This window comes from Myxocyprinus asiaticus, chromosome 2, assembly GCF_019703515.2.
Source record: "Myxocyprinus asiaticus isolate MX2 ecotype Aquarium Trade chromosome 2, UBuf_Myxa_2, whole genome shotgun sequence".
NCBI classification, from domain to species: domain Eukaryota; kingdom Metazoa; phylum Chordata; class Actinopteri; order Cypriniformes; family Catostomidae; genus Myxocyprinus; species Myxocyprinus asiaticus.
This window is the reverse complement of record NC_059345.1, coordinates 41,384,460-41,404,834: the sequence shown is the minus strand read 5'-3', so window position 1 is coordinate 41,404,834 and position 20,375 is coordinate 41,384,460. Positions and strand designations below refer to the sequence as shown.

General features: G+C 41.4%; 1 protein-coding gene across 1 annotated transcript in view; it reads right to left on the bottom strand.

The window, feature by feature from the left end:
- LOC127451658 (receptor-type tyrosine-protein phosphatase N2-like) overlaps positions 1–20,375 on the bottom strand; it is a 275,203-nt gene that overhangs the window by 170,896 nt on the left and 83,932 nt on the right. Inside the window, exons 4-9 of the mRNA XM_051716512.1 lie at positions 14,908–15,025; positions 14,570–14,702; positions 11,315–11,702; positions 9,449–9,688; positions 8,963–9,003; positions 8,448–8,866 (exon numbers count right to left, since the gene is read on the bottom strand). Coding sequence (XP_051572472.1) covers positions 8,448–8,866; positions 8,963–9,003; positions 9,449–9,688; positions 11,315–11,702; positions 14,570–14,702; positions 14,908–15,025 — 1,339 coding nt within the window. The remainder of the gene's footprint in view (positions 1–8,447; positions 8,867–8,962; positions 9,004–9,448; positions 9,689–11,314; positions 11,703–14,569; positions 14,703–14,907; positions 15,026–20,375) is intronic.

Here is a 20,375-nt window from a genome sequence, read left to right as displayed (position 1 = left end):
GTCTGAGCTCCACCCCCTCAGGCCTTCAGAATTTCTACAGAATCCCTCAACAGTGCAAATGAATGAGCAACTAAAGTCAGATTGTCAGATTCATCAGCCAATCAGATTGATTTATTGGTGTGATCTTTAGGACATGTCCTGGTCGAGGCCTTCTAGCTGGCCTTGAGTGACGCAATCCGCTTGATCTTGCTGACAAGTCAACTGTCATTACTGCCACTATCCCCATTGAGAAAGAGATCCTTATGGATTTAAAAACACAAGATGTTCTGCATGACCGTGTGATTGCTTAATTTATTAAACAGGAAAGGAGGACTGATTTTCAGTTCAAGTAAATTGGTAAGTGCTTTTTGCATTGTTATAGCAACATCAAGAGTTTTCTAAGTGTAAATTAGGCTGCTGGAGCATTCAGTGTTGGATCAAGTTTTGAAAAGAAGTGCTGCGTTCCATTCAACTCGGAAAGTCGGATTTTACAACTTCTTACTAGGAAAAGTGCAATGGATTGCATCTTTAAGTCAGAATTACAACTTGTAGGCTCATGCAGAAATTCTCAACTCCGATTTCGCCGAGATGCAGATGCATGATGTCACACAAACATGTCGACACTCAGGGAGATATACAAAGTGATAAACATTCACTTTATTAAGTAATATCGATAAATGAATTTGTTTCCACATTACATGATATTAAAGCTTGTTTAAAAAAACGCCTGCAGAAACAGGTGTATAAAACATTATAATCCCTTTTGATAATCATACAACTGAAGCACAAATGCTAGCGCTGCAGCATTGTTTTTTAGTTGGGTTGCTAGGAGACATCGCTAATGAACCCCTGCTAAGCTAATGGGAGCATTGCAGTTTTGTTTCCTTAAACGTCATCTTCCGAATATCAGGGAATGGAATGCATTTATGGTCGGAGATCGGAGATACCAAGTAGGAATATCTTACATCCAACTTGAATGGAACGCAGCATAACTGTGTACCCTGATGAAACTAAATGTATTGCAAGCAACATTTAAATCGCAAATATTATTCGATTTTTCCAAGTATTATAGACCTCCTTGGTAGATTCATATGAAAAATTATGACTTTTTGAATGTCTGTTCGGGAGACGTTCATTTCACAAAACAGTCATGCTGCAGTTAAAATTAGGCTTGCTTGAGCATTAAGTGTCGTTTCAAGTTCTGACTTTCATGCGTGGACATGTTTTTAAAATGTCATTTGGTATTATTAGTTAGCTGCGACATAATGTATGATGCCCAAAGGCATAGGGTGTCTTATTCATTGTGAAACTGTGCTTTCTTAATGGCAAGAATCACACTGAAGGCCTAGACTTTTAATGCACGGCCCACCACTGATATATACGTAGTTGCTGGGGATTTCTGGGTGGTTCCTAGGGCATTGCTTGGTTGTTGCTTACCAGCTCATGTCAAAAGTGCCCATGCCCAAGTATCTGATATTATGGTCCCTAGATATGGCTCAGATTCTTCCTTCATTGTGAATATAGTATATGGTTTTTCACTCAATTTATTATCCGTCAAGCAGAAATCATAAGTCTGTTTGCTTAGTATGCTAATTACTCACATACTATTACTTTTGTATAGAAATGTATTAGTCTAGTTCCCCATAAAGTCACAGTATACGGTTCTTTTTTATAAACTGTAGAAATACTACTGTAAACTATACTGTGAAATTCATGCAACTAGTAGCCAGGAATTTACTGTAAACCTACACTAAAAATGTTTATAATGTAGTATTGCCACTAATTAATAAAATAATTATAAGATGAACATGACAAAAAACTACAAATGTTTAACATGTTTAAAAGTGAACATGTTCTTTAAAATGTAAAAAAAAATAATGGCTTTTCAACACTAAAAATCATAAAATTCAAGTACGAAATGTAAGCCAGGCAATAGGTGAAACATTTAAACATCAACTACACATAGCCTATCTGGGTTCTGCTGGGCAGATCCTATGTAGGAAGCAATATTTAAAATTACCAGTGAACACAGCACATAGGATGAATAAAGAGAACAGAGGGTACATGAAAAACATAGGGAATTGGACACAGGTGGCATGTGTGCTTTGATAAATCACCTGATTTTGCAGCAATGAGGCAAACAATAAGGTGCAAATGGAATCCCTGTGATGTGTGATGTCTTTATGATATGGCCATGCCAAACCCAGTTATAAACACACACACACATTTGCTCACACATCTACCCATGTGCAAACACACACACACAGTGACTTGCACATAAGCCTAAAGAATGATATGCATCCAAATGGAAATTGTATTCACACACATGAGAAAGAAAGTGAGAATCAAAAGATGCTGTAGGGCAACATTTACACACCTGCCTCTCCCTTTTCAATACACACTTACAGAATTTAAAATATCCTTATTGAAGATGTTCCTGTGTGTTTTCAGGTACTCTAAGTTAAATGGGACCACAGTAAGTGAGCCATAAAACATTGGAGCATCTGTGAGATAAATCAAGTTATTGGAGATGCAGTGGCTGTGATACTATCATCTTTCCCTTTGAGAGATGTGCACAAATATAACACACACACAACCAAATAAACACTAACACCAGTGCACACAGATGACGCATGAGGGAAGCAAAATAAATCGCAGGTTAGAGTATGGACATTGAATTAAGACAAAATGTTTATAAACATGTTTGAAATAATTTTTCTTAACTTAAAATTACTATGTAATTGTGGTGAGCAGGGCGTGGCCGAGCGTCGTCTGGGCAGAGCGAGGCTGGGGAGATAAGTGGTGAACGAGTTCTAGTTGTGTGCCACAATGGTCTCGCATTCCAGTGAGGAGCAGCGGGAGTACTTAAGGAGAGGAGACAGCAGCGGATAAGAGAGAGAGACGCACGGAGCAGTGTGTGTGTGTGTCTGTGTCAAGGTGTCTGCTGAAAAGCAAGGCTGTTGTTCGTGGAATGTGTTTTAGTTGGTGTGCTGAAAAGAATGGTTATGTTTATGTTGATGTACACTGAAAAGTGCTACAATTAAAGTTCGTTGGAGTGTTCACCCGGTCCCAGCTTCCTCTTTCCATAGAAAGCCAGAGGGCCTGCCACATTTGGCACAGGTGGAACTCGTTCACCACTTATCTCCCTGGCCTCGCTCTGCCCAGATGCCACTCGGCCATGACCTGCTTGCCACAGTAATCTCAACACAAACACTTTGTGTAGAAAGAACCTAGTTAAATTGGGTAAACCCAACTAAATTAGACATGTCAATGTAACTCAAATAAATCTCTGTTATTTCTTTATGTTATAGTAAGTGAAAGTAAATGTTAGCATGCTAAACACTGGTTAGAAGCACTACAGGGGGTAGGGTTAGTAAATATGCTATGGTAAGCACAGCATTTGCTCAGTGACGCAAGCTATCAAATTAATGTGTGACATCTATCTGTCTTTATCATTAGCTGAATTGCCACTCTTCATCATAACGGTCACCCCCAAAACTCCAACATAACAGAAACTCTTCTAAATTTCAACATAGCAAAACATTAAAAACGAACAAGTAACCTCTTTATGTTCATTTTGCACAAAAATAAATTAAATAACACATATTTTGTAACATATACATTTACTTATCGAGTCCCATGCAAAGCATGCTAGGAAATGGAAATCCCCTGCTCGTTTTCATCAGTTACATTAACACCACAAAAAGTATTCATGTAGTCCCAACACAAATGGATTAAGTAAACTTCCATTTTACAAATTTAAATGGATAGGACACAATGAAATCAGGCTGTGACAAAATGTTATAGAATTGTTTTGCTTTAGTTCATTTAAATTGAACAAGCAGCAAGTCGTTTTTTTAGTGTACTGTTAACATAGTTCCTGTGTAGTAATCATAGTTTAACTGTATTTTAAACAATACCATAGTAACCATAGGTAAAACCATGGATGGATCTTTTACCATGGTTACATCAATGTAACTATGGTTTCTATAAAACATACCATTGTATTTGTTATGAAAATGTGTAGCCTAAACATATGTAGAAACTGTAAGTATAACTGTCATACTTCCTAATTTCATATCTACTTTATAAAAATGTAGATGTGTGATAAAGAAGAACAAAACACAGAAGAAACCGGGAAGGGAGTTTGAAAAGATAGATAAACGTCTTGGTTACTGATGTTACCTCTGTTCCCTGATGGAGGGAACGAGACTTTGCGTCGATGTCGTGACACTAGGGGTTCACTCTTGAGAGCCCCAATCACCTTTGCTTTATTCAGAAAAGGCCACTCTCCGCCCTGGACATACAGGTATAAAAGGAGATGGCGTGCACCACTCATTCAGAGTTGTGCTGAGGAGCTGAGAGAGAGCCCCGGCCATGTCAGCGGTCGGTTCAGCGCCGTGGCAGGAGGGACACAACGTCTCGTTCCCTCCATCAGGGAACAGAGGTTACATCAGTAACCAAGACGTTCCCTGTCTGTCACTCACTCAACGTTGTGTCGATGTAGTGACACTAGGGGTCCCTATACGAAATGCTGCAGGCGCTGAACCATGTCAGCGAGTTAGGTAAGGTGTCTCCCGGGTCCCAATAAGGGTGGGAGGAGGACTTACCCACAGAAGCTACAGGAGATGGCCTTTCCTGATTTTTGTATTAAGCAATTTCCCGCCGAGCACCTGCTAGAATAGCGCTGGGGAAGTGCTCTACCCTTTCCAGGAGGGAGAGCACTACGGAGACCACATCCTACCAGAGGTAGGTTAACATATGGAGAATACCTCACATGGACTTACTGACGGGGAAGTTCACATATGGAATGATACCACTGGGGAAGACCCTGTCAACGGAGAGGGTACACAGCAACAGTGGCTGAGGCAGAGCAGAGCTCTGATGAGGGGAAACACAGGGTTCACCTAAGGGGAAACCAAACAGTGGAAACGCATCATACAGGATTACGGGGAATCACCATATATGGAGCACCGAGCCCAAGTACACGGGCTCACCTGAAAAGGGGCATACCATGAGTACTGGGCCTGGCGGCGTTACTCCTCCACCGAGTTAGCCACCGAATAGTGCTTAAGGAATTAAAAAAGCGTCCAGTGTTCACCAGTTACGGGGAACTGTTATGGACAAGATAGCGCACATTATCACCTCAAAAGGGGAAAGGTGCAATGCAAGCGATACACCCAACCAGACGCCCGGCCTACCTGTTGTTACCCCGTAACACTCGGGCCAAAACTGGTTCTATGCGCAGGTTGTAGAACCTCGCAAAGGTATTGGGTGTAGTCCAACCCGCTGCTCTGCATATGTCTGCTAGAGAGGCACCCCTCCCCAGTGCCCAGGAGAAAGCAACACCTCTGGTGGAGTGCGCCCGGACTCCCAAAGGGCACAGCAGTTCTTGTGATTGGTGAACCAGAGAAATGGCATCCACAATCCAATGGGACAACCTCTGTTTGGAGACAGCTTTCCCTTTCTGCTGCCCTCCAAAGCAGACAAAGAGCAGCTCCGAGTGTCTAAAGCTCTGCGTGCAGTCCAGATCTCAAAGGGGTGTCCAGGGGCTCAAAGGGGGCTCTCTGTAAGGCAGGTAGGACCACAGAGAGATCCCAAGAGGGAATCAGGCATGGTCTAGGGGGATTCAATCTCCTCACGCCTTTGAGGAACCTGGTGATCAGGTTGTGCTGTCGAGAGGGTCTCCCATCCAGTGTATCGTGATATGCTGCAATAGCAGCCACGTACACCTTCAGGGTAGAGGGAGACAGCCGTCTCTCCAGTCCCTCCTGTAGAAAGGACAACACAGACCCGACTGCGCATCTCCGTGGATCTTCCCCGCGGGAAGAACACCAATTCATGAAGAGACGCCACTTCAGAGCATTCAGCCGCCTCGTGGAGTGTGCTCTAGCCTGAGTGATCGTGTCTACCACCACTGGCGGAAGGCCTGCTAGGTCCTCCACGTCCCATGGGTGCCGGAGCGTGCCCTGCCCCTGAGTGAGAAGGTCCTGCCTCAGGGGAATGCGCCAGGGAGGGGCTACTGCCAGGAGCATCAGGTCTGAAAACCAAGTCTGGTTAGGCCAGTATGGCGCAACCATCAGGACTTGTTGCCCGTCCTCCCTGACTTTGCACAACATCTGTGCAATGAGGCTCATTGGGGGAAACGTGTACTTGCGCAGCCCCAGAGGCCAGCTGTGCACCAAGGCATCTGTGCCGAGGGGAGCCTCGGACAGGGAGTACCAAAGGGGGCAGTGAGAGGACTCTCAGGAGGCAAACAGGTCCACTGTGCCTCTCCGAATCTCTCCCAAATCAGCTGGAATGCGTGGGGGTGGAGTCTCCGCAATGGTGACCATTGGCTGGGGCGGACGAGTGGCCCCAAGAACCACCGTACTTACCTGTTTGCCGGCTTTCTTTCGACAGAAAACAAGGGAACGCGAAATACTCATGTCCCGCTTGCTGACCGGAAAGACTTTCACCGCCTGGCCGTCGTGGGTGCGAGGGCTGGAGGGGCTGAGTATTGGAGAATGACCCAGGGAATGAGGAAACTGCTCTTTTATTGACAATTTGTGTGCCGGAGCCCAGAAGGCATCCGGCGATGTTAGGATACCCACCTCGTGGTGACCCAGGGGCGGGAGTGGGGCCCGTGCACACACCTGGGTCAGAGTCGTCAATGGGAGCTGCCTCATCCCTGGGTCATCCATCTCAGGACTGCCTCGAAGCCTGTCTGGGGTTCTTGATGGCTGGCTGGCGGGCAGGCGGTGCCGCCTTCCTGCGGGAGGATCTTCTTCTCAAAAACCGCCATATGGGCTCTGATGGTGGGGGATCCGGGGCCAGCACCACAGGAGGACGGCCCTGGCAAGATGCAGACAGGGCACGGGACTTCGGAGGCCTATAGGCGGCCGAGCCGCGCCGCGGCAGGATGCATTTGATGGCCTCCATCTGCTTCTTCACCGTCGAGAACTGGTGGGTGAAATCCTCGACAGTGTCGCCAAAGAGCCTCCCTTGAGAGATGGGTGCATCGAGAAAGCGGACCTTCTTGGACCTTCTCGGCGTCATGCATCTCCGCAAGGTTGAGCGACAGGTGCCGCTCTTGGACCACCAAGGTGTACATTGTCTGGCCCAGGGCACACGCCATGACTTTCGTCACCCGTAGAGCGAGGTACACAGTTCCTGCATAAGCCCTGGGTCGGTCCTACCCTCATGCAGATCTTTGAGCGCCTTGGCCTGGTGGACCTGCAGGATGGCCATGGTATGCAGGGCGGAAGTGGCCTGACCCGTGGCATTGTAAGCCTTCGCCACAAGTGACGAAGAAAACGTACACACCTTGGAAGGGAGCCTTGGTCGGTTCCTCCAGGTGGCTGCGCCCTGCGGGCATAAATGCACCAAAATGGCACGCTCTTCCTGGGGAAGCTTGACATATCCCTTAGCCGCTCCGCCGCCAAGGGTAGTTAGGGTGGACGAGCCAGCGAAGCGTGTACAGGCAGAGAAAGGTGCCTTCCACGACTTCACGAGCTCCTCGTGCACTTCCAGGAAGAAGGGCACTGGGGCAGGGCACGGCCGTGAGACACGCTCTGAGCCCAGAAATTAATCATCTAGCCGTGAATGCTCAGGGCAGGGCAGAGGGTTCCACTCAAGCACAATGTTCTCGGCCGCCCAGGCAATCACAGCTGCCAACTCAGCGTCCACCTCATCCTGAGCTCTACCACCCGAGAGCGGGAGCTCAGAAGATTCGTCCGCTTCCGAAAGCATAAGCCCACCCTCCAATGCTGCAACCGATAACTCATCCTCGTTGTGAGCCCCGAACAAGATATTAAATCCACCCTGAGGCAGACCGCCTACCTCACTCGTGAACTCTACCGGGCAGAACGAGCATGCTGGGGGCTGGGAGGTCCGTGGGGATTGAGCCGGTGGAAACACTCCCATATCCACATCCAGATCGCCCGCAGAGCTCGCCGATGCAGCTGCCTGAGTTTCAACCCAGGACGCACCCAGGGGAAGCACAACACTTGACCATGGGAGGGTGACCACTGATATGCGCCGTAAATTCCAGCAGCAGAAGATAAGGTGACAGGACGAACACACACACACACATACGCTCGGCTCAGAAGAACAAGTCTGAATGAGTGGTGCACCCCATCTCCTTTTATACCCGTATGTCCGGGGCGGAGAGTGGCATGCAAATTCCACTCGCCAATTTTCATTGGCCTTTTCTGAATAAAGTAAAGGTGACTGGGGCTCTCAAGAGTGAACCCCTAGCTTCACTACATCGACACAATGTCGAGTGAGTGACAGACAGGGAACCAATTTTCACTATAGATAAGCAATCCCACTGTGAGCCATAACAATGCCCTTTCAGAAATTGCAGCATATTGCATATTATAAGGTCTGTGACTGACATGAATATACAGTATGTATATCTATGTGTCCTACATGAGTGCAAACATAATGAGAGTCCATGTACAGTAAGTGTTTCTATTTGTACTTACTCTTCAGTGATAATGTAGCCAAAGTCTCCACTGTGTGGACCTGAATACGCTGCAACATTCACCTCCACTCTCACACCTTTCTTTTCCACCTCCTCTTTCTCCATGGAATTTTTTTGTGGCTGTTTGTCTGGTTGAACCTCTGGTTTCACTTTTGGAGAATTGTGGATCCACTGGTCTACCTCTGCGTCTCTCAGTGGATCTTGATGCAAAGCATCAAGTTCCATTTTCTTCTTCATCACATCCAGTTCTGTTTGTGTTGTCTGGCTATGGACGTTCTCCAGACTAGCTCTCAATTGGTTCCCAGCATTCGGCTGACCAATGTAACCCAGAAAAGGCTCTTTTGCTTGGGGAGGTCCAGCAGATTCAGGGCCAGAGTTCTGATCCAAGAACTCCAGTAGCTGGCTAATAAATCCTTTTTCCTGAACATAGAAAATTATATTTGGAATTCTACTGACATCATCAGTGTGATATAGGAATAATGAGTCACATAGTCTTGATGTATTCCAACACATTACCTTGTCATCCAATTTAATGGCCCCTTTTTCAGTTTGTGTTCCTGGAAAAAGAAGTTAAAATTTTGATCAAGACTTGAAATCAGGATCTAACAGTCATAGCTATTGTGTTCCATAAAAATAAAATGAAATGAAATGAGCATTGCATATAATTATTCCACCTTTACTTCAATCAGTCTTACATTCCAACTGATCAAATTTCTGTAAAAGAAATATATCACCCATAAATTGTCATAATTTACTCATTACACTCCAAGCCTGTTTGACTTGCTTTCTTATGCGGAACACAAAAGGAAAATGTTCTATGTATATCATGCTCCAAATTTTCAATACAATGGTAGTGGATTCTCCTTTTGAAATTTCATTTTTGGGTGAACTTTTCCTTTAAACCTGTACTCATAAAATTAGAGTGGAGGACTGTTACTGGGGATTTCAAGCAAATGTAACCAGAAATAAATCAAATATATGGCTTTGATAAGGGATTACTACCTTTAGCTGTGGTGTCTTTAGTTTTCTCTAACTGCTCAGTAGGTTCCCTCTTCACCTCTACTTCATCCTCTGGCCTTTCATCCTGTGTGGCCTCTCTACCTTTGACCCCTTTCACTCCATCCACCACCTGCAAGGCCTGGGTGATAAATTTGGAGAGTTGGTCCAGGTCCTTTGGGGTCAAAGAATCCACATTAACGCTCTGGCGTCCAAGCTGGTTTACCACTCCATCAATGAACTTCTCTGAGAGGACACAGAGTCAGAGAAAAATAATGTTATACTATTTTGGAAGGTTAAAAGCAGGGATGTGCACGGGGGGGGTGGCAACAGTGGCCCAAACTACTGCCCCTTTGCCCTCCTGGGCTGAGGTGGCCCTTTGAAGAAATTAATTTCATTTGCATATATTCATTTTGCAGATGCTTTTTATCTGCAGTGTCAAGTGATATATGATGAATAGTACAACACTCTCTGTGTGATTTTTGTTGTTTGTAACAGGTAAAGGATGGGCAAGGAGGAGGCGGGAAATGGCTGAACAGTCAACATAAAGTTTAATGATATAAATGAACTTAAAACAACATAAAATATAAAGGAACACAGACACACATGCAGTGTGGCCGTGTGAGTCTCTCTCTCTCTCTCTTTCAAACTGGCACCTCCGGTTCTCCTTTATCTTGCTCTCCCGCTGATCAGCTGATTCAGCGCTGACCGTGCACCATCACGGCCCAACCACGCCCTCCTCCTCGTCACACTGTTGTTGTTGGTTTATGTAACTATGCGCTAGGTGTCCGTCTTCGGCTGTTGCATCGAATCTCTGTTTTGCAGGGCAGCGGATCAGGAGCGACAAGGGAAGGGGGAGAGGGATCCTAAGTGGGTTCAAAGCTTGACACTTGAGAGGGTCCAAATGTCTCAAAAATGCATATTAATTAGTATTGATATTGCTTGAGTGGGACCAAATGCGTTAAAAACTTGCATTAGTTCATAAGGTGAAACATCAGAACGCAGAGCTGAAGTAAGTCTCTTAAAAAATCATACTTTTCTTTCATTTTGTTGTTATGTGGGCTGCCTAATTACTATAAATTCTGCACTGCTAAATCATAAAGTTATAATATAAATTATAAAGAATGATAAAGATAAAGTGAGCCCTTGAACTGTTTGCTGAACTGAATATATGAAACAAGCTGTCTGCTACAATTTTCTGTTTATTTACAGTGAAGGCAGTTAAATAACCATGGAATTTAACTGCATAATGTTAAACAAAAAAAAGGTCTGCATATCAGGCATCACATTATGCTGGGCAAAATTTATTTGTTCAAATTGTGTGTTGTATTCTGTTTATAGTACCATGCCTTCACACAAAAAAGAAGATTGAGACAGAAAGATAAACAACAGAGCAAGGCTGCTAAAGGGAGTGTTTCTTTGCAAAGCTGGACTTAAAGCAACAGAAAGCAAGCAGGTGAATCATGATGAAATATTTAGCAAAAGATCCTTTACACTGTGTCTCCAGTAAAGTATTTTTCCCTCAAAATCCTTTGCCATAGGTGGAAGTAATGTATAACTTTGTTTGAAAGTAAAGCATATTTTAAGTAATATTAATATATATACTAATATTATATAATATTATATAAAGAAAGAAAGAAATAGAGCAAGAAAGAAAGAAAGAAAGTGATAGAGCAAGAAAGAAAGGGAGAGAACAAGAGAGAAAGAAAGAAAGAAAGAAAGGGAGAGAACAAGAAAGAAAGAAAGAAAGAAAGAAAGAAAGAGAGAGAGCAAGAAAGCAAGAAAGAAAGAAAGAAAGAAAGGGTGGGAGCAAGAAGAAATGGAGAAAGAAAGAAAGTAAGAAAGAAAGAAAGAAGGAAAGAAAGATCTCACCATCTACTGAACTGAGGGCATCCTTGGAAGCAGCGCTGCTTGTTCCAGATTTGAAAAACAATTTCTCGATTCGTGGTTTGGGAGGCTGCTTGGGAGCTTCTGGCCATTTTTCTGTTTTGGTAGCTGGAGTGCGCTGAAGGCTAAAATAACGCAGCATTCCCTCTGGTTGACCTTTACCAAGATCTTCTGCTTTCGTGAACCCAGCTTGATACCGCTCAAGCTCAGCGAGAGGGACTCCAGTACGATCTCGCTCAAAACCAGTGAAGGATGATCGACTTGTGGGAGGTTGTTCCTGGTGATCAGGTCGACCTTGGAGGAAGGAGATGTGGAGAGGTTTCTCTTTGAGCTGGATGAAACCCTTCTGATTTAGAGGTCCATTTCCCTTGTACTGAGGGGAAATAAAAATCACATTATCAATTTAGTCTCGCACACACTACATTATTAAAACACAGAATAAAATGATAATATACATAAAGTATCAGTCAGTTAAAATGCTAGGGAATTTTGTTGCAGAAATTACATCATGAAAGTGGTATGAGAGACAAATATTATAGTTATATAAATGTTTAAGTGCATGGAGTGAAATCCATGACATTTTTAGCTGCAAAATAATTTGAACAGTCTCTCTCATTATGCTCAGCATATTGTTCTGCTCTAGATTATATAAAACAATTAGATTCTCTCCACCCCTGCAGAATGGAAGGCCGTACTGGCTTTAGAACAGCAGGGTGGGCTTCGATGAACAAACCACCACATACACATGCTGGCTCCAAAAGCACCACAGGGAATTAAATGTTCAATAGTGCAGTGAACTTTTCAACTCTCACCACTGTTAACTTCAAGAGCAGTTGTTTGGTAATACTGTGTGAGTACCATGTATTGCCTTGCATTACGTGTCCACAATAGCAATGTGTTTAACTGACAGTTGTGAAGTGAAGTGCAGAGCAAGTTATGTCATGCACTCTTTTGTAACTATTATAATTTGTGGGTATTAAGTAGGAACAAGGGAAGTGATGGTGCTAAAACCTCCCATGTTTTCAAAGGATTCTAAATGCAACGCAAAAGAATCTAACAACTTTTATGTTTTGAAAAAGGCATATAATTGTAACTTTTCAGTGGGCGAAAAACAGTGGTGGTCCTGACTCACATGGTGACCTAGGCAAGATCAGACATAAAAAAAAGACATAATGATTTCTACCCAGGGGCTCAAGTGAATCGGTGAATTATTTATTTGAGCTGGTTCGTCACAACCGTCTGAACGAAGCTATTCACTAAAATGATTTGGACCTCCCAACGGTACATTCAATTCAATAGGTGAATCGTTTATAACTGATTCATTTAATCATTCAACTTCCCATGACACAGAGAAGACAGTTTAGGTCAGCGCATTTGATTAATGTCTCGGTTTGCTCGGCTGCTATGAGTGCAATACAATGTGACAAATGGCAGTGTACTGTTTTCTCATATTACACCATAACTCGTTAAAAGAAGTTACTAGATAAACCATACAAATGGGAAAATACAGTAGTTGAACAATTGTGTTACTTCCCTATACTGATGCTGGGCAAGGCTCGTCGGGGAACGCTGTCGCATAGATTACACTGCTGCCCTACTGCCAGATTGCCTACATCGCCTATGCCAAGAACCACCTCTTGTTATAACCCAATGTTTTCATTAAACAGTTACAGTTTTTACATTTTATGTTTACATTCTCAAAACAGTATTTGCCAATCATATCTTCCTCTTCGTTGACGCCTGGTGACACGTCTCAATTTTGCAGCACAAGAAGGGATGAGCAGCTGAGGATATTGTATCAGAAAAGCATTTTGAAAATGGGAATTTTATGAAGCACTGGATGTTGTGTGTTTAGAAACTGAATGTAAGTTTTATCAGAGGGTGCTATGTGACTTGGCTAAACTCAAAAATTGCACTGTTCACGAAATTGGACTTTATTTATCAGACTTGCATCTGCAAACAGGGGTACTCATCAGGGAGATTGAAAAACTCGTCCAGTCATGCTTCTTTCTACAGTACATGTGTCTATTTAAAGGTGAGGACTCTGAGTGAATTTTTGGGGTTCTATGAAGACACCAAACTTGCTGAGTTGCTTCTCTACCGGTAAGTTACACTCAAGGTATTGCCACACAAGTTAGCTCATTACTGTCGAGCTCCAGATAAATTCTTAAGATACTCGGAATATGTCTCGTTATGCTTACTAGTTACCAGAAGAACCATTTTTCCTCGTGCTGGATTCCCCGCACACACAGTTGCAGTTCAATCCGGCAATGTTATCGGATGACCTGATTCCTCTGCCATGCTTTCTGTCCGGTGTGTATCCTGTATGTTATAGTGGTCTTGTTTAATACGACATTAAACTTTTATCACATTTTATTTAGTATGGCCTATTTGTTCATAGGGAATCAGAGAGTGTGAAAAAGTGTGATGAGTCTAAGTGGTTGGCAAAGGTTGTTTGAAAACATACTTTTTTTTTTTTTGTAATTCCGTTTGGTCCCACTAGTAGTGCAGAAATTACATACTTCACCTTTAAAGAGCACCTATTATGGTTTTTCAAATATTACCTTTCATGTAGTGTGTTATATAGCTGTTTATGAATGTAAAAAAGTCTTCAAATTTTCAAAAATCAAAGTGCATGACAAATGGAGTTATTGACTCCCAAAAGAAAGAACCGATTCTGAACACCTGAAACAAGTCGTTAGTAATTCCAGACTTACTTCCTGTACTAACCTATGTAATCTGGTAACAAAAAAACAGCCTCTGGTCTTCATTGGCTGCTCGCGAACAGCTTTGACCCGCCCTCAAACACTACACTAAGCGGTAGACCAATCACAACAGACTGGGACATCTGACCAATCAGAGCAGGGTAGGCTCTCTGAAAGGAGGAGTTTAGAATGAATCCTTTAGAACGGATCATTGAACGAGTCATTTTTGACACTGGGAAAAAAAAAGGTAATGCTGCAATTTAAATTATAAGCAAATTAAAGTGTTTTTTGACCTTGGATGCATGTAAATCTATTGTATGAGACCTTTAAAACAAAATTAAGCATGTTTAAAAACCATAATAGATGCTCTTTAACATATCCAAAACCTACTGGTGTGGGGTGACCTGAGAAGAACTGTGCTGAGTTTTGACATCTTTTGATAAATTATGTGCTTATCTTCTTTAAGATGTTTTAAGATTTTGTGTTTGGTCTTCAAAGTAAAAATGGCTTGCTCTAAATTCAAAATAATACTTACCTTCCAAAGGACTTGCTGCCCTTGAGGACTCTGCTTGAAGAAGCCAACTTCAGTAGGCAGGAAACCGAGCTCCTGTAGGTACCTCTGCAGTTCTTCTTTTTGAGCCTTAAGTTTCCTTTCAGCATCAGGAACTCTGTTTAAAATACAGGTCCATTTTGTATAAATATGTACACAGTGCTCAAAACACATACCTGCTTATATCCAATTATCTGTCATATCAACAACTGTTACTTTATACAAAGAGATTGAAATTGAACTGGTTAATTGAACTCAACAACAACAAAAGTTCCAATAAACATATTACTCTCATGGCCACTTTTCAGGTTTTATGAGCTCACCTGGTGTTGCCAGTGGAACGAGACAAGGTGTTTGTATATCGTCCAAAAGGAACCTTGGGTAGCTGAGAGAGCTCTTTTGAGATTACTTCCTGAGTTGTGTCATCCTGCCAAGTATATCCTATAATAAAAAGGACAAAGAGAACCATAAACTACCTTAAACATAAACTAATAGGATTATTTTCATAAGAAACCCCACTTACACATTGAATCCCTGACATTTAAAAAGATATTACAAAGACCCTACAAGAGATAAACTATTTTAAGTCAGTATAATGCATAATTTTGATTCAGTCATTAAGCATTTTACCAGCCATTAGACATTTAAATACTTTCCTGTTGTTATTCTAATTATTCACAATAATTAGTCCATATCTTTACTAAAGACTTGCACAGTACTCAAAAGAATTTGTATGGGTACCCTACGTGTGCCAAGTGGTATCTGCCTTCTTGGAACTCTCTTTCATTCAGTCATCTGAATTTCCAATATACAAAATGCCATATTCAGATGAATGTCAAAATTGCAGACCAATAATCTCACCCACTGTTATCTACTAAAGAAAATTTTATAATAACAATAACACCTTTTAGATGCATTTCAGGAAGGAGAAATATTGCCAGACACATCAAATCCCTACTAGTTATTTTTATGCAAGGATGCGTTTGTCCACCTTTCATGCAAATGTCACCCAATCAAACATACTTGAGATTATTCACCACGCTAAGGGACACAGGTATGTGGTGATTGGATGGATGGATGGGAAGAATGTTATTAACTAGTCACAGATGCGGAGGAACAGATGATCTGAAGAGCATCTTCTTAAGCCCCTATAGATGTGACCTCATTAGCCTTCTACCAGCCTCCAACACTCAATCCTGTTAATCTGTTTTCCTAGAAATGGGTGGTGTTGAGGAAGAGGGGCTGAACAATGTAAATCTCTTATTGACATACACTACCGGTCAAAAGTTTTGAAACACTTGACTGAAATGTTTCTCATGATCTTAAAAATCTTTTGATCTGAAGGCGTATGCTTAAATGTTTGAAATTAGTTTTGTAGACAAAAATATAATTGTGCCAACATATTAATTTATTTAATTATAAAACTAAAATTTAATTAAAAAAAAAAAAAAAAAAACTTTTTTGAAATTGATGACTTGGACCAAATAATAAAGAAAAGCAGCCAATAAGTGCCCAACATAGATGGGAACTCCTTCAATACTGTTTAAAAAGCATCCCAGGGTGATACCTCAAGAATTTGTTTGAGAAAATGTCAAGAGTACATGTCTGCAAATTCTAGGCAAAGGGTGACTACTTTGAAGATGCTAAAATATAACACAGTTTTGATTTATTTTGGATTTTGTTTAGTCACAACATAATTACCATAGTTCCATTTATGTTATTCCATAGTTTTGATGACTTTACTATTATTCTAAATGTGAAAAAAAAAAAAAAAAAAAAAAAAAATATATATATATATATATATATATATATATATATATATATATATATATATATATATATATATATATACATATATATATATATAATAAAGAATGAGTAAGTGTTTCAAAACCTTTGAACGGTAGTATATATCTGTAAGGAAGGGAGAATACAGATCATGGGCTTATAGTGCCTTAGCTTAAGTGTGGGGCCTTGGCTCTAGAATGTGGCCAGATCCACACTGAAACTCAGCACAGCTGTATATGATATGCTACCATCTATGGATTCTATACATCATTGCTGATGAAATGATGCTGGATGAAAGAGAGACCATATCACATTTGCTATGCTGTGCCCTTTTTTAAAAACTGAGGATAAGTGTTCGGTAATATTACACTGAAATATATCTTTAATAGTTTTATAGTATAAAGTATAGTTATAATATATAGTATATTTTTATAATAGGTTTTTTATGGGCAATATCGAGAAAGATAGAATTACTACAATGATAGACAGACATCTTATGTGTCTGTTTTTTATTTTTCTTTCTTTCTTCTTCTGAACCAGTTTACAATCTCATACTGTAGGCCCTTTCCCACTGCAGGTACTAAAGCCTGTTTTAGGTACTTTTCCCCGGGACTAGTATTTTTCATCATTTTCGCTCCTGAGGAACTCTAGTTCCTCGAAGCCATTTAGGGGACATTTTTGGCTCATACTCTGGGATAGGTACTTTTGAGGCATATATGGACTGTGGGAGGTGCTGCAGCCTGTGATTGGTCAAAAATCTGACACAAAAGCATTGAGAAAGAAGAGTCCACAGCTGCCATTTGTAATCAAACTAGCTGCTAGCCTGCTAACCAGAGTATTGCGCTAATTTTACAATTCCCTTAACAGAAATAAAATAAAAACAACAAAGTATTCAAAGAGGATGATCCGTTTTACATATGTGTATGCGAGGGGTGAGCAGCAGTGCTGCGTGATTTCATCGGGAGAGTTTAGAGTTTTCATCACATATGTACTGTTTGTACTGTGTGATTGTATAGAAAATAAAGGGATTTCTGGATTACTACATCCAATTTTTCCTGGGATGAAGAATACAAATAACAAGATGTTTATCGAGAGTGGGTAATTGAACTCTTTTGTACACTAAACCGTCATGAAATCTAGTTTACATGAGAGAAGTATTGCATGCCTGTTACTGCGTGGTTAACTTGCATCAAGACATCTTTTTTAAGTCAATAAGTGAGTATTTCATTACAGTAATTTATGTTGAGACAAAAAAGCCTTTATTGAGAAAGATTGTGTTGATAAATAAGGTTATAGTGCATTTTCAACATTTTGTCCGCTGAGTTCAGCGTGTGCTGCGTGTTAAAGAGCGCCTCCGCCGTCTTGTCATTATCGCCGTCCTACTCAGTGTTGGTGATTTTTTTGTTATTGTTGTTGCTATTGAATCGTGCATGCAGACATCTAGAAAGTAACTTCGGGAAAAAGTACCAGGACTGTAGGTGGAAAAGGGCCTTATTCTGTATGTAAAAAGAGTAACAAAACAATGTAGGTATATTTCAAAATAAAAAAGCAGGAGTGAGGGAATGAACAAGATTGTAACCAAAACAGCAGGCAAAAGGACATTTGAGCATTTATATGTTATCCAACCATTACCCTCCATGGTAAAACACACACACACACACTTACAACATCCTTACCTTCCTGTCACCCATGAAAGCGGCACCCTTTTGCCTCAGCAAGGGTCTTGGATGGAACCTGATACAATGTGCTATTACTAATTAGCAGTCCAGCCACTGATGCTGCAGCTAGTGTGTGTGTGTGTGTGTGTGTGTGTGTGTGTGTGTGTGTGTGTTTTCTACATCTATTGTTTTTCGGATAACAGAGTGAGAAAGGAAGAGAGAATGCAATGGTCTTTAAAGTATTAAAATTCCTTTTCGTCTTCCATCCTTTGTTTTGATGAGGTGCCCCTTTCTTTTGGTTGCGTCGGTCAATACACAAATGGGTTCACAAGTTAGAAACCAGTGCCAATTAGGGAAGCTGATAAACACTGATTTAATTCTGTTTATCATGAATTGCTTAATTTATTGTGATAGTATAACAGCATTAATTAGGCAGGGGGCAGGAGGGGCTGTCCTGGACTATAAAGGATTTTTATAGTATCTTCATTAAAGGTGAAGTAATTTTTTGATGTTAAAATACTTTATGATATCCCAGCTTAATAAATAGCTACATACTGTAAGTATAAGTCAGCCTTCGTAGGTTATTACTGTAGGTGTTCAGGAATCCTGTTTAAAAACAGGCATTATCTTTTGGTTTTGTAATTTGAAAATTTTATATTTTTGTAAACCTTTTCATATTTCTGGATTTGGAAGTAAACTTTAGCATAAACATCTGTAGCAGTGTGTAGGAGACCACACAAAATTGGTTTTTAATGTACAGCACTTTGGGTAAATCTGTAGTTTTTAAAGTGCTTTATAAATAAAAATGTAATTTAATTTTAAATATTATTTTTGCAACCCATATTAAGGTCACTGTGTAATGCACTCACTGTACTCCTACTTATTCATGCGATAATCTAATCAGCAAATCATGTGGCAGCAGTACAATGTATAAAATCATGGAGATATGTGTCAGGAGTTTCAGTTAATGTTCACATCAACTATCAGAATGGGGAAAACATTTGACCTTAGTAATTTTGACCGTGGCATGATTGTTGGTGCCAGACAGGCTGGTTTGAATATTTCTGTAACTGACAAACTCTCCTGGTATTTTCACGCATTTTCACGTCTCTAGAGTTTATTCAGAATGGTGCCAAAAACAAAAAACATCCAGTGAGCAGCAGTTCTGTGGATGGAAACGCCTTGTTGATGAGAGAAGTTAACGGAGAATGGCCAGACTGGTTCGAGCTGAAAAAAGGGCTACGGTAATTCAGATAACCACTCAATTTTAGTGAGCAGAATAGCATCTCAGAAACCACAACACATCGAACCTAGAGATGGATGGGCAACAACAGCAGAAGACCACGTCGGACACTTTATTAGGACCATAGTGTTCCTAATAAAGTTCTCAGTGAGTGTATATGGGTCTCAATGTTCACAACTGCACTCCTGAAACAGAAGAACAAATTGTATATAAATACTGTAATGCTTGACACACAGTATATTCAGGGCATTGATCAAAACTGTGATCATAAAAAATCCCATGATTGTTTTTGAAACAAGATTAACAAGTTTCTTATTCTTCATTTAGAAGTCACCAGCCTAACAATTACAGAATGGTCATTCATTCAACAAATACTAATCAACGGATTAGTATTTGCAAGCCTCCACTGTTATCCTGAATATTGGCTCCTAGACATTCAACCCTGCAAGCTTCATTAGTACTCACATTCACAATCAAGGATCGGACTACTAATGCCCCCATCCAATACTACCAAAAGGTCTCTGTGACAAGGAGGAGGGCGAGGCCGGGCCGTTACTACGCACACCTGGCCCCCAGTTGGGCTAATCAGCCGAGGAGAGGGATAAGTGCAGAGGGAAGCGGCAGTTCGAGAGAGAGAGAGCCATATGCAGCTGCCATGTGTGCGTTTATGTTTGCGTCTTTTTAAGTTTTCATTAAACATTATTTTGACTGTTCAGCCGGTTCCCGGCTCCTCCTTGCCCATTTTAACCCTGTTACAGTCTCTTAAACCTCTTTTGCCTCCTACACACAACGCCGATCTACTGCAAAACCAGTCATTGCCCCAAAACTGCCCGAAATGGAAAACACTGCAGCAATGAGTGCTGTTTACCACTAGTCAAACATCTGTTAAGAAAAGCATTTAGGAATCCCTCAGGAGAGAGCCTGCAGACAGATTAAGACTGTCTGGCAGTCTTGATGTGAACTTTGTTGCAGAGGAGCAGATGTAGAAAGATAGAGAAATAATTTGATATTCATAAACCCTCTGTGGAGGTGTGAACTGCCAAGAGCTTTGTAGAAACTGTTGACATTTGCTATACTGACACCACTTGTGGGGATAGAAAAA